Source organism: Chelonoidis abingdonii, chromosome 5 (genome assembly GCF_003597395.2).
Source record: "Chelonoidis abingdonii isolate Lonesome George chromosome 5, CheloAbing_2.0, whole genome shotgun sequence".
Lineage (NCBI taxonomy): Eukaryota > Metazoa > Chordata > Testudines > Testudinidae > Chelonoidis > Chelonoidis abingdonii.
In genome coordinates, this window is record NC_133773.1 from 37,713,857 (window position 1) to 37,727,831 (window position 13,975).

At 38.1% G+C, this 13,975-nt stretch overlaps 1 protein-coding gene across 22 annotated transcripts in view; it reads right to left on the minus strand.

Moving 5' to 3' along the window:
* The window catches only part of CAMK2D (calcium/calmodulin dependent protein kinase II delta), a 298,301-nt gene that overhangs the window by 67,701 nt on the left and 216,625 nt on the right, over window positions 1–13,975 (minus strand). For 8 of the 22 annotated variants that reach the window (XM_032781307.2, XM_032781300.2, XM_032781296.2 and 5 more), the window contains exons 8-13: window positions 13,517–13,600; window positions 12,133–12,227; window positions 8,882–9,004; window positions 7,651–7,734; window positions 6,743–6,785; window positions 1,675–1,709 (exon numbers count right to left, since the gene is read on the minus strand). In XM_032781307.2, coding sequence (XP_032637198.1) covers window positions 1,675–1,709; window positions 6,743–6,785; window positions 7,651–7,734; window positions 8,882–9,004; window positions 12,133–12,227; window positions 13,517–13,600 — 464 coding nt within the window. Of the gene's footprint in view, window positions 1–227; window positions 261–1,674; window positions 1,713–6,742; window positions 6,786–7,650; window positions 7,735–8,881; window positions 9,005–12,132; window positions 12,228–13,516; window positions 13,601–13,975 lie in introns of all 22 variants that reach the window. The other 14 variants (XM_032781304.2, XM_032781295.2, XM_032781298.2 and 11 more) reach the window with 3 other exon arrangements.

Below are 13,975 nucleotides of genomic sequence, written 5' to 3' on the forward strand. Positions count from 1 at the left end.
ATCTACTTTTTTGTATTTATATTTCTATAGCTAAAAATCTTGCTTTAAAGAATTGCGGAACAATTAATTACAGATGGCATATAGCACTTCTTGGCTTAGAAGTCACAAGTTTTCATGTTAAAGATCTTGTAGCTTCTCAAGTTATGTTAACAGATTAAATGCAATTATTTGATTTCTAAGTGTGAATGTTTCACAGGAGGAAAAATCTGGCAGATAAAGATCCTCACCATCATTTGAACACTCGAACTGGACTTCCTTTTCTGAATTGACCAGTCAGAGAGAAAAGGAAAAGAAGAAAATGTGACTGGTTGGATTGAAAATATCAATGCATGGAGTACAGTATATTTTTGTTTTCAAAAAGACAGCCTAAGCTGCAGTAGAGAAGGAAATACTTTTTTTGTAAGGGGAAGTTTCTACATGAAAAAAATGCTGAAAACAGACTCCCACGCAGGTAGACATTTCCCCCCTTGCTTCACATAATTGAGCAGGAAAATGGTAAAAAACTAAAATGTCCTGAAAACCGCAAGTATCAGATCCCAACAAGTGTAATATTAGCAAATCATCAAGGATAATTCTCAGCAACATTGCTATCAAAAAGGAGATACAGCAGATGCCATTATAAACCTGTAGGAAGAATGGTATTTATAAAAATACTAGCCTGACTGGAGCACATAAAATTCCTGCATTCCACAAAGACGTGTTAAGGAATCTGTATTGCAATGACCTAATCATACAGAATGACGTGCTTCTTCATCCTCTCTAAGATAACCATTATTTGACTTTGTGTAACATTCAGGCTACAATGGATTCATTTTAAGAGCCTTAACATTTTTAAGTGTGAGAGAATGTGTGTGTGTGTAAGTGAGTAAAGGACAAATCTGCTGTGAATTCAGTATTTAAGTAAGTAGCACTCTGTTAAAGAAAAGGAGGTTTAAACAGAAAACTAAAATTCAGGTCAAAGACACACTGCTGAGAAATGAGGCAGAACTGAGAAGAGAAGAAACTTTGTATTATCTAAGGAAAGCTGGGGTGCTGCATTTAGTCTTCAGGAATCCTCTGAGAAAAAGAAATAAAACATTTTTCAATGCCCAGAGATTATTTTCCTGGCTAGAATATTCATTTATGAAGCATCTCTCCTCCCACAGGACCTGGTAATATGAAAATAGGAACTCTAAATCATCTATGAAAGTTGCCAAAATGTTCCCATTCTTACCAAGGTCTATTAGTCAGGATGAGCTTATTCACTGAGATCTTAAACCCCTGGACTTCTGCCAAGTACCCCTGGTAGAATGTACCTCATATGTGACCCAAAATACCAGTAAGCTTCTGACGTTCCATCAAACTAACACATCCGCGACCAAAGTCTCATTTATATTAAACAGCTAAAAATACAGTGAATCACTAACGACAGGATTACCCTTTATTAAAAAGCAAGGAAAATATTCTCTTGTCAGCATTTTTCCTAACCTTATTTGAAACATGGTACAGTTTTTCAGTTATTTCTTTTCTGACACATTATTTTGAGCTTCAAATATACAGTGAGAACCATTTCTTAACACAACCTATGAAGACGAGATGTAGTTATTTCCAATCGCAAAGTCAATAGAAGTTGGAATGTTACAAGGAAAATAAGGCTGAATGAGATATATAGTTTGGTGCATTTGTTTAACTTACCTTGACTCCATCAGGTTTTTTTAGTAAACTTTTTGCTGCTGTAAAATGAGAGAATAAATTCAATGTCAGCAGGTTATCAATAAAGTCCATCAGGTTTGAAGCAAAGCAAGCACTTTCTGTTTTTAGTTCCTCCTTCTGCTGCTTTACATTTAGGAAATGGAATATTTACAAATCCCAGACTACTGGACATAAGGCTGCAGTAGCACTCTTCTTAGATTTGCTACCTTGATTTTGTCTAGATCTACATCGAGCTGCATTAGGCACTAAACACTGCCATATCCAATAGAACCTCAGTATTTCACATTGAGAGTCCTACTATAAGTTTCTGAAATGTGTGCATTAGCATATAAGCAAACACACAAGAGCCTGAATTAACAAAGGCTTACACATATAACTCTAACTGTATGAGCAGGTGCACTGAATTAACTGAATTATTCACATGGGTAAATGCTTGCAGGGTCACAGCCAAAAATATCAAGAACAACAAATCACAAAATGTGGCTGTCATGTACTGTTTTGCTTTATTTATGAGTGAATATGTACTCTTAGGAAATACATTGCAGAATACAGTAGAACTCCATTTAACCAAGCCTTTATTATGTGGCTCTCTGTATTAACTGAACCACCAGTTGCCCGGCACTGACAGCAGCAGGACTTGGGCTGGCAGCCCTGGGAGGCTGCGGCTCCTGCCTGTCGTGCTTACAGTCGGAGCCCCGCTGCCCAGGACTCACAACTGGAGCCCTGCCACCCATTTCCCATTCTAGTTTATCTAGATTTTTGGTTATCCAGTCTGGCCCTGGTCACAGTTAGATTGGCTAATTGTGATTCCACTGTATTTTGTAAAAATGATAGCCTTTTACTATTACATTTTTGCTCAGAAATGGGGAGAGATTAGCTTTTTTGTGATAGATACAAATGCCCACCTTGCTAGTTGGCACTGGGGCTGTGGCCAACCCAACCCAGAGGAGAGAGACCCTAGAGCCTTGACTCCTAGGGGTGCCTGCGACCTATGTAGGGTTATGGTGGCGTGGAGGGGAATACAGAGGTTGGAAATGGCCATGAATCCCAGCCTGTAGTCGTCCACCTAGTTCAGTGGACTCAGACACATTACTGACTCCCTGTTCCTTTGATTTGGAGTATAAGTACTACTTCTGGAGACAGGTGACCAATGCTTGGTGCTCTCTTCACACAGCAAGATACTCAGGATGAGGAACAGAAGAAGAGCTGAAGGCTGCAGAGGTGAGTTAGGAGTTGCAACCTCTAGGTCTTGCCCATGCTGTTATAGCTGGTGGTGACATAAGGTGACTAAGTGGCTGTGGGTAAGCCATTGGGCTGCCATTTGTTCATAAATTTTTAAAGGGGAGTTTGCAGCTATTTCTCCTTGTTACACAGAGAGGCAGTTGCTGAGGACAAAAGTGCAAAGAAATGGAGGGTTTGGAAGACTTTGGACCTGACTCTTGGTGTTGCTGGGGATGGGGATTTGGTTTCACTGTCTTGCACAGCTTGAAACATTACTCATCTGGACCATTATCCTGAACATGAAGAAGGATAGTAGGGAGCAAAGACATTTTAGAAAGGCATTTTCATTTGACTGGTGGAAGGAGGGCTTATTCTGTCGGGAACCGCATTAATCTAGTTTCAGCCAGTTTGCTGGGGTACCACCATTTCTCTTGGTTAAGTTAATGAAGATAAAGCTTCTACTTCATCTATATTTCTGTGTCCATGTATTATTCACCTGCTGTGTCTGGGTCAAATGCTCATATTATTGTGCTTCTACCGTAAACATGATGGACTATATAACCATAGAAACTGAGCAGAAAAGAACAAATCTTCATTAAAGTGTCTTTCACATTTGTTAAAACGATACTGGAACTTTAACTAGAACTGAAGTTAAGGTTATCTTCTACAATCTAGTAAAACTCCTCAAAATCACTTTATCAGTTAGGATAGCAGATCCACTCAGACGACTGCTAAGACTGTGTCACTGCTGCCCATCATAAACCTCTATTTTTCAGGAGCAGAAAAATTTCATTCATAAAAATTTATTTCAAGCTAAAGTTGACACAAAGTATCTCCACCTGTGCTAAGGAAGAGTAATGCAGAATATTTTTATACGTGAAACGCATGTGTTATATTTAAAATATGCTGGTGTTTTACTTTAAACTCTTTGGACTAAAGACTGCCTTTTTGTTAAATATAGGTACAGCACCTAGCACAATGGCCCTTGATTCTTGATTGGGTTTTGGGCCCTATCTCTGTACAATTAATCAGATAGGAAGAGCATCAAAGCCTTAAACCAATTTAGCAGAAAATGGCTATTTTCAAGCTACAGGAAAGAAAAGAAAATTAGAAGTTTATTGGCTTATTTTATACTCAGAGAACTAAAAAAAACCACCATCTATTGAAAAAAAGTAATTCTTACAAGTTGCTTGTAATAAGATGAACTATTTATGTTTAAAATCTTTTACATGTTTTGGAAACGATTTTTAAAATAAAAATTAATTAAAACAAAAACAACAAGAGAGTCATAATGAAGGTTGTAACAGCCATTACCCCTCCCATTGTGCCTGTAGGATTGCTAGCATGTAAAGGGATATGTCCCTTAAAAGGTTGCTTGTATGAGACTGGTATGTGATATTCAATATTATGGGACATATTCTATACTTCAGTCCTGTACATTAACAAGAGCTTCATGCCCAGAACAAGCGTAGTATATATCCTCTACTTTGCACACTGCAATAACCACACACAACTATTTAAAGAAGTGTTAGCACCAGCTTTAGCTACAAATCTTTTGCCTTTTTTGTTGGCTTGTGATATAATTCTAATACTATTTAAAAGCATTTTGTGTAAGCAAGGACACTGTATGCGAATCAAAAACTGCAGTAGCAAAGCATATTCTAAAGTAAGCTAACAATGAAAAATTTGACCATGCTGATTTCCCACAACTAAAAAGCAATTGTTATAAATAAATCCTAAGGCACTGTTAATAAGCCAGAAAGCAAACTGAGAAGAAATGGAATTGTGACAACATGCAGAGATTAGTGTGATTCAGGGCAGATGGCAATTTTGCTTAGGAGGTACAAAAAAGATGTTTCTTTCAGTTGCTGAGGGTCTTACCTCACAAGAAACACACATTCCACATAAAAGGAAGAAAGAAAAGGAAAAATAAAACACTTTATAAACACATTGTTATGGACAAACAACCTTAAAAAGCATGCGTTCAATGAAATTCAATGAATAAATAACTCAAAAACTAAAATGTCATTTCAAGTGCAGGTACGTCTTAAATTAACCACTGAAATGATGGATGAAAAAGTCTTTGATCACCATGCCAAGACATTCTGAAATAATATTTTTAAAGGACTATGACATTCTTGTTCTTCAGAGAGGTGTTAGAACTTACATATGATGTATGTGAAACAATGATTATGGAGAATGATTAGAAATGATACACATGCTTTATATATTAAGATAATCCATTTTTGACAAGATACTCAGTCTTAGACTACAGCATTTTGTTCCTCTCTTAAAGGAAATTGCAAGTTCCTGGCAATTCATTAAACATTAACCAAATATAATTTACAATCCCTAAAGATAGGTTCCCCTATTTAAAGTACAGCTGTAACATGTAAAACTAACAAAGAAGGGCACTGCGTATTCCAAACACCAAGAAGATTGGACCAATTGGTCTCACTTGCATCCTGCTGTAGCTTGTTTATTTTTGGATGCTTTGATTCTTATTATTCTTCAAAACATGCCCAATGCACTATAGTATTTTTATCTGTTAATTAAATATATTGCAACAGAATTACCTCAGACAGAGACAGGATGTTGCAAAGTTACTGAAGAATTCACCCTAAGTTATTCAAATGCCTGCACTCCTGCTTATGGGTGTCTTATATGTATTATCAATGTCTGGTTAGGATGAAGGTTGCCAGAATAATTATCAAACATTGAGGTTTACATTGGGAGGTTCCCAGCTCCTCCCTTCTAAATAAGAATGGAAACACAATGTAAATAAAAATATATCATAGCTATTTGGGGGACAAGAGTCTGGCTAATCAGCAAGGAGGGGAGTAGATGGCTGGGGGAAGAAAGAAAACGAGAAGGCAGAGAAGTTTAGGCAATCGGAGGAATGAAGGGAAAGAAAGGCTTTAACACTTTCACAAATTCTCCTTTCAGAAATTTATAGCTATTTTATTTTTGGTACTTTTTCTTTTCTCTTTCATTGAAAACTTTAAATATGTAACTATAAATGTAAGCATAACACAATATTTTGAGGGTGTTCCTAATTAAGACATAATTATAACTGTGCCCTGGGCTAACACACACCTTGGACCTATTTAACCAAGGGTACAGCTATTATTTCATATGCAGAAAGTACTCTTATGTTGCTATAATATAATGCTCGAGAACGAGACAGAGGTAAAAGAGTAAAGAACTTTCATGTGTTTATTAGTATTAAGATACTCAAACAAATAGGAATGGTATTAGAAGTAAACTTGATTTGATATATTACTAGAAAAGTAGTAAAATATGTACTATAAGGTTGCTTTTTATATAAGAACATAAAACTTATGTCTGTAAAGTTTAGAACTGTATTTTAGTTTTGCATATTCAACCCCTCTTCTACTATGTAATTTAACTTTTAAAATATTATATTCTTTGATCATATTTCAATTTGCACATTTATCCTTAGCATTTGCAATTTTTCTCTTCCTGCCTGGAATATTTTCTGGACTCTTTGATAGGATTCTACAAATAAGAATGAAAAAACCCTCTCCCTTCACAATAAGGGAAACAAACTGACATTGCATCAAGTTATTACAACTACTACCAGTACCTTACAAAAAGCTCAATGTGACCCTTTTAGTTTAATCTACAGCAGCAAGTAATTTCTGCTCTGATCACTGCAAAAAAGAAATAACTTTTATACACTATACTTTACATATTCCACAGTAGCAAAGACCTTGACTGTACTAAACTAATTCTAATTACAGCCTGGTTGCATTAAGCAGATACCAAAACGTAAAGAACATAAGGATTTGGAGCTCAATAAACGTACCTGAGAAATTTCTGGTAGCCAGCATAGTTGTCAAAATGGCCCCCTGCGTACACACGTTAACTCAAATTAGCATTATTTATGCACAGCTCTGAGCATGAATAGACCAAAAAGGCAAATTTGCTTGATCATAAATCATTTGAATATCTAAGTCAACTCTGGAATGATGGATTTTCCATGCATTATTTGGCATAAGGTGCAGTACATTGGGAATGGAGAAAGTATAGCTTATTCTTAAAGCTATTACCTATCCTAATATCCCTGAATAGTTACTAAGCTGTCAGAACAAGTCTTGCCACAAATGTATTTGCACACACAGGGCTATTTGTCGTCAACTAAATTGAACGCACATGACACTGGGAACAGAACCCAGACTCTTACTTTAGTTGTTTGGGATGAGTTCTATCCAACTGGGATGAGTTGTGTTCAACATACTTATTTTGTGTGTGTGTATATATGTGTATGTAATGTTGTCCATTAGTGGCTGGCCTGCTAAGAGTATAAAGGGTACACTACCACAATCAACTAAGGGAGGTTTTCCTTTATCTAAAGAGAGAAATGCCTGTGATTTTAAAATGGAGGGTCATCACTGTCGTCCTGATTCCAGAGGGGTATGTAGATTATATTTATATTAATTGTATCTTAAAAGCAGTGAAAATGCTGCTGGAAATGCATGCAGCACTCAATCTTATGTTGTTTATTAAGCACTGCAGCTGTACTTATTTAAAGATTGAAGCCTGATGTTTGTTTATACAGCTTTGTTTAAGTGTTCACAAGATAGTTAATATTCACCATAAAATCCCTTTAAGGAATGGTTATCCTCTACATGGAATATATGTTACCATATCCTTTTACCCTTCAAAAATTACCTGCTACTAAAATGCCCCTGAAAAAAACTCTTTCTTTCTTACCTTTAGTTTTCTTCTTGCATTGAATTTCTTCAAGCAATCTACAGTCTCCTGCCTGTGCATCATAGAGGCCACAGTAGAACGTTGCTGAGAGAGAAGCAAAGAACAATATTCAATACATACAAATATATGAGTAACATTGTATTTACCAGAGAACAAGCATATCATAACCTGCATGGGCCAAATTCTTAAATCTTAAGCTCCTATCCTTCACTGGTATCTACTCAAGCAAACCTCAATGCCCCAGTGAAGTCTCCAAGATTTTGCCTGGGTCCAGGGATCCATGCCAATGGAACCTGATGCAAAACTGGAGACTCAGTTTGTCCTCAGTCCCTACCTATGAAAAACTCCAACTTAAATCAGTGGGGTTTACACCCGTGTAGAGACTGACTAAAAACAAACCATTTTGGACATATATAATTATAAAAATAAAAAATCAGTAATAGCATCCTGAATTGTGGTGTCCTGTAAAAGTCTCTTTTAAAAAAAGAAATGAATTTTATTTAATATTAGAAGTACTGTGTGATGCACAGGAACAGGAAATGTGTAAAAAGGAAATATTCAACATCCTCCTTATTTCCTCTGAAACTCATTATCACTTGTATTGTTTTAGGATAGAGAAGACAGTGCAGAGTACTTAGAGTGAGTACAGGGCGGGGCACCAGGAACACATCAATTCTGACTGTGGTTCTGTTAGTGACTTGCAGAGTATCCTCAGGCAAATCCCTATCTTATTGTTTCCGTGTTTCACCCTACCTTCACAATGGGGGCAGTATCATTTACCTGTCTCCCAGTGTTTTGAGAATTAATTGCTCTGAAGTTGCAAAGCACGATATAAGAATTTTTACTGATACAGCTCCATACTATATATTCCCTGAGCATCCACATAATAGTGATGTCTTAAAGGCCATGATTCTCCATTCTTCTCAGTGCAAGTGGATGTCTGTATCCGCTCAAGAGCCCAGTGAAGTCTCTATCTGCCTGGGCACAAGGGTCTCCCTGCATGGAGCAGTTTCTGAAGCTGGAGCCTCAGTTATGGTAATTATTTCTAGGTTCTCAGAGTCTAGATAATTATAGTTTTATCTCCTCTATTTAACTACATTGCAGTGAAATAGCTCTAAGGAAGGAAAAAAAATAATCATTAACCTTCTGAATTTGTGCACTAGATTTCGGAGAATGTTATCAACTATTTCGCCTGTAAAAATTTTTAGATGTGCAAGTGGAAACTACTTACACATATCCACGGATGCTTCAGTGCCTCTGATGCTGTGATACGTTTGGCAGGGTTGATAGTAAGCATTTTATTGATGAGGTCTTTGGCTTCAGGAGTCACTGTATCCCACTCTGGTGAGGGAAACTTAAGGAAATATATATATATGTAATTCTCTCTCTCTCTATACATATATATATGCGCGCACACACACACAGTATGTCACAAGAATGGATAGCAGAGCTTAAAATTTGAAGAGTAAAGAAGCCTGCTATAAAGAAAACAATTTCAAACAAATTTTTCTGTAGACATTATGTTTTTTCTTCTTTATTGTTTTGATGACTTCCAACAGGCTTGTTGCAGATGTCAACTTATTTTGTAGTAGAACATTTACAGAAATGTGTACAACGTGATACAAACTGACAGAGGATGAAATTACAAATTCAAGGGGAATAGAGTAGGCTAAGAAATTCAGATCGGCAAGTGTGCCCTTCTGTGTGCTTGTACACTGCCTAATACAGTATTGCAATAAAAATAACAAACAAAATTATCATAGACTCATTTGTCTTCTTGAATGTTAAACAGTGTATATGACATCTTAATGTTTAACTCCTGATTTATGAAACCACTTGATCAGGTACTTAAGCCTATCCCTGATCAGCAAAACATTTAAAGCATGTGCTGAAGTCCCATTGGAATGGGACTAAGCGTGGTGCTCAAATGCTTTCCTGAAACACAGCCATAAACTCCTTGTGTTTTTCAGTTTTTAAATTAATGAATTTAGAGCTTATGGAAATTGAGCATGGGGCACAGGTCACTTGCAGGTTTAAACTAGTATAAATGGTGGATTCTCTAAAACTTGAAGTCTTTAAAACATGATTTGAGGACTTCAGTAACTCAACCAAAGGTTAGGGGTCTATTGCAGAAGTGGGCAGTTGAGGTTCTTTGGCCTGCAATGTGCAGGAGGTCAGACTAGATGATCATGATGATCCCTTCCGCCCTTAAAGTCTATGAATCTAATAGCCCCTCTAGTCACTGATGATCCACAAAACAGGAATCAAAGGGGAGTGAGAGTGCTACCTCCTTCTGCAGGGACCACTTCTATGGAAGCATGGTCCAGTCTCTAAATGTATTTAATCACTGCCTTCTCAGCTGTGACTGTAGTGCCAACTGGAATGGTATGTTCTGCAATATGGGCACTTGACCACCAAGAACAAGACTGAAACCATAAACTCATTTCCACTACAAGGCTTACATGAATTGCTTAAAAGATAGAAAGCTCTGTATTCCTTACAATTTTTTGAGTCATTCAGTCTTTAAAATTGCTTAACAGTTGAGCGCCAATAGACTTTATTTCACTGTGTCTAAAATAAATGTACTGTAAAATCTATAACACTTCTGAACTACTAATCCAACCCTTCCACTGGTCACTGCTGGGCACTGAGAGTCAATGGGACTATTCCCACATAAGTGTTTGCAGAAATGCGTTCTATGATACTACCTTCATGCCTGTTTAGGCAGGCTACGACCTTATGAAAGATAATGCACAGCAAGAAGTCATTTAGGTTGGTAGCAGTGATATGCTGAAGAGTTTAAAGTTTTGTCAATTTAGAAATATTACTGTGTGACGTTATTGATATAAACTGGGACCATATAGAACATGGGTTGCAACCAAGGTTCTGTAGTGGCACCAAATTCTATGTAAAGGGGGTCATATAAGGTGTCTAAGACCAGGTTACGGGTTACTGGTTATGATTATGCTGTCTGTATGTCTGTATCATTTCTGTAGTTGAAGTTATGAATATTGGCTGTGTATTGTCTGTATTTCAAACTTGTTCTGTGTTACTGGAAAAAGTCCCAGACAGGCTGGTGTCAGCTCTGCTTAGCCTGCTTGATGGCCCATTAAGGACCATCAACTACACAATTGACCCATCGAGAGAAGGCGGATACGCCCTGTGACTCACTGGAGTGTGCAGAAACTGGCCCATGTGACTGCAAACTCCATTTTGCTGTAACTTTCCACAGTAGGAACAAAGGAGTGTTCTTACACCTGGAAAAGTCTATATAAGGCGAAGGCCTGATCTCCATTTGGTCTTCAATCCTGCTTTCTACCTCTGGAGGGACTTTGCTACAATCTGAAGCTCTGCACAAAGGACTGATGACCCATCCCAGCGGGGGATGTTCTCCAGAGACTTGATTTGAACCTGCAGTTTACTCCATCACTGCTACAAGCCTGAACTAAGAACTTTGCCATTACTGTATGTAATTGATTCCATTTAACCAATTCTAGCTCTCATCTCTATCTTTTCCCCTTTATGAATAAAACTTTAGATTCTAAAGGATTGGCAACAGCGTGATTTGTGGGTAAGATCTGATGTGTATATTGACCTGGGTCTGGGGCTTGGTCCTTTGGGATCGAGAGAACCTTTTTCTTTTACTGGGGTGTTGGTTTTTATAACCATTCATCCCCAGGACGTGTGGGACTGGTGGTGATACTGGGAGACTGGAGTGTCTAAGGAAATTGCTTGTGTGACTTGCGGTTAGCCAGTGGGGTGAAACCGAAGTCTGTTGTCTGGCTGGGTTGGTTTGCCTTAGAGGTGGAAAAACCCCAGCCTTGGGCTGTAACTGCCCTGTTTGAGCAATTGGTCCTGATTTGGCACTCTCAGTTGGGTCCCGCTAGAACCACATCGTCACATACTGAAGATCTGAACAAGACAAAAGTAACCATCATTCATAAAGGATTTTAGACTAATGTAACTACCAGACTCTGAGCAGTAAACAAATTTGATAAAAACATACTGTAGGAGGTACTTGTATTTGTAAGGCTCCTTTTGCATACATTTGTCCCTGCCAGACACACACATGCAAACTTGTAAGTGAATCAACTGAGATCACACTTGTGATACTTTGTAACTAATCTAATTGAAATGTAAAATCAGTAACAATAAGCAGCTTAAAGAGAAACCTTGTGCTCTCTGAATACCACCCCTAAAAAGCAACAGCTGTAGGATTGTGGGCAAAGGCACACAGTAGTAGAAATATAGGTACTGTTTAAACAGGTAGATAGAAATATATTGTGTAATGGTATAGATTATATATTGTACGGGCCAAAGAGATGTTTACACACATAAAAAGAATGGATCATTAAAATGCTGATAAAAACAGTAATATTTAGGAACTGATTCCTACGTAGTTTTCACTCCTTTCTTAGTCTAGCAAAATCATATTGAAAGCTGTGATTAAAAACAGTTATAAGAGTAGCTCATAATACATACGTCATAAGCACCAGCCTTGATCTGCTGATAGAGTCTGTGCTGATCTTCATCCCAGAAAGGAGGGTATCCCACAAGGAGAATATAGAGAATGACACCTGCAGGAAGTCCAGAGTAGCACTAATTAAGCCATTCATGCAAACTAGCCCCAGTGAACATGAACTGAATCATACCTCAAGGCTGCACAAAACAGGTACAAACAAATAAGTCAAATGACTTATTTGGTAGTACAGCTGAATAGAAATCTTCCAGATGTTGGAAAATAAACATCCTGACAATGCTCTGAGGCAGCTGTTGAGTTCACATGATGACACCCTGGAACAAAGTATGGGGAGTGCAAGGGAAGACTATGTGCCAGGAAATGGTGCCTAGATACTATGGGGGGCACACTGGAAATGTCTAGTTAGCTCTAGAGACAGACAGGGATATATCTTCTAGCCCTACTTGGAACAGTCTTAGACAACACAGAGGGCTGGTCCAGACTACGGGGGAAAAATCGATCTTAGATACGCAACTTCAGCTACGTGAATAACGTAGCTGAAGTCGAATATCTAAGATCGGATTACTCACCTGTCCTCACTGTGCGGGATCAATGTCCGCAGCTCCCCCTGTCGATTCCGCAACTCCGTTGCGGTTGGTGGAGTTCCGGAATCGATATAAGCGGGCTCAGGGATCGATATATCGCGTCTAGATGAGACGCGATATATCGATCCCCGAGCAATCGATTATAACCCGCCGATACGGCGGGTAGTGTAGACGTAGCCAGAGATTAAAACCAGCCTGCTAATGTAAGTGCTCTCATTAGCGGAGATGCACTGCTGGTAAAGAAGATGGAAATTTTAAGAAAAGAGTCTACCATAGACAAGTCTTTCTGTCATTTATTCGGCCGTGGTTTAGTGATAACTACAAGACACAAGTGCATTCACAGATATGGTCCAATCAGTTTGTCTGTGCTACAAATAGTACCAGTTATAGAAACAGGTTACAAAATGGTTGTCCCTTAACCTGGTTACAGATATGATTTCAGGGCAATTCAAAGGTTTTAACTGGGAGGCTAAGGCTACGGAGAAAGATTGATATTTAGCTTGGTAATGAAATACAGTTAAGACCTAGTCTTTAATACAAACTGGAACCGTGTTTGTAACCATGTTAAGGAAAAAATGTGCTGCTGCTAGGTTCTATGACATGGTTACAACTGTAATGTAGACAGAGTCAAGAGTGCTCTGACAGAACATTCGCTTAACTGTAACATTCAAATAATAACTACTGTTCAAATAAACAACTACTGAAAAGGTAAATATGAGATGAGGAAACATTTAAAATTAACTCTTAACTGACAGACCACAATGCAGTGGGCTAAATATAGTTCTTTAAAATTGTTTCTTACCACATGCCCACATGTCCACTGGCTTCCCATAGGGATCTTTTCGTAACACCTCTGGTGAAAGATATCCTGGTGTACCAGCAAAACCTGTCAGAAAGCATGATGAGAGAGTTAGTCAGTCAGTCATGAAACAGTTGTGTTCCCCATAACTGTATATACAGTATAACAAAGGGTTTCTTAAATAACACCCTCTTCTACAGACTGTGTCTATATTAGATATTTAGTTTTAAGATCTCCTACCTTTCGGACACCTGTAGCTCAGCTCATCAGGTGACAATGGGAGTGTTGGTGTATACAGGACACCACCATGTTCAGTGTAGAGGTATGGTAGTAAAAACAACATTGGCCCCTTGCCTACATCTGCAATCTCACTGTTGCTACTGGTGGAGCTACACTGATGATAGAGCAAGAATGGGAGATTTCACAAAAAGATTCAGTGCAGACACTCTCATGGTTTATGTA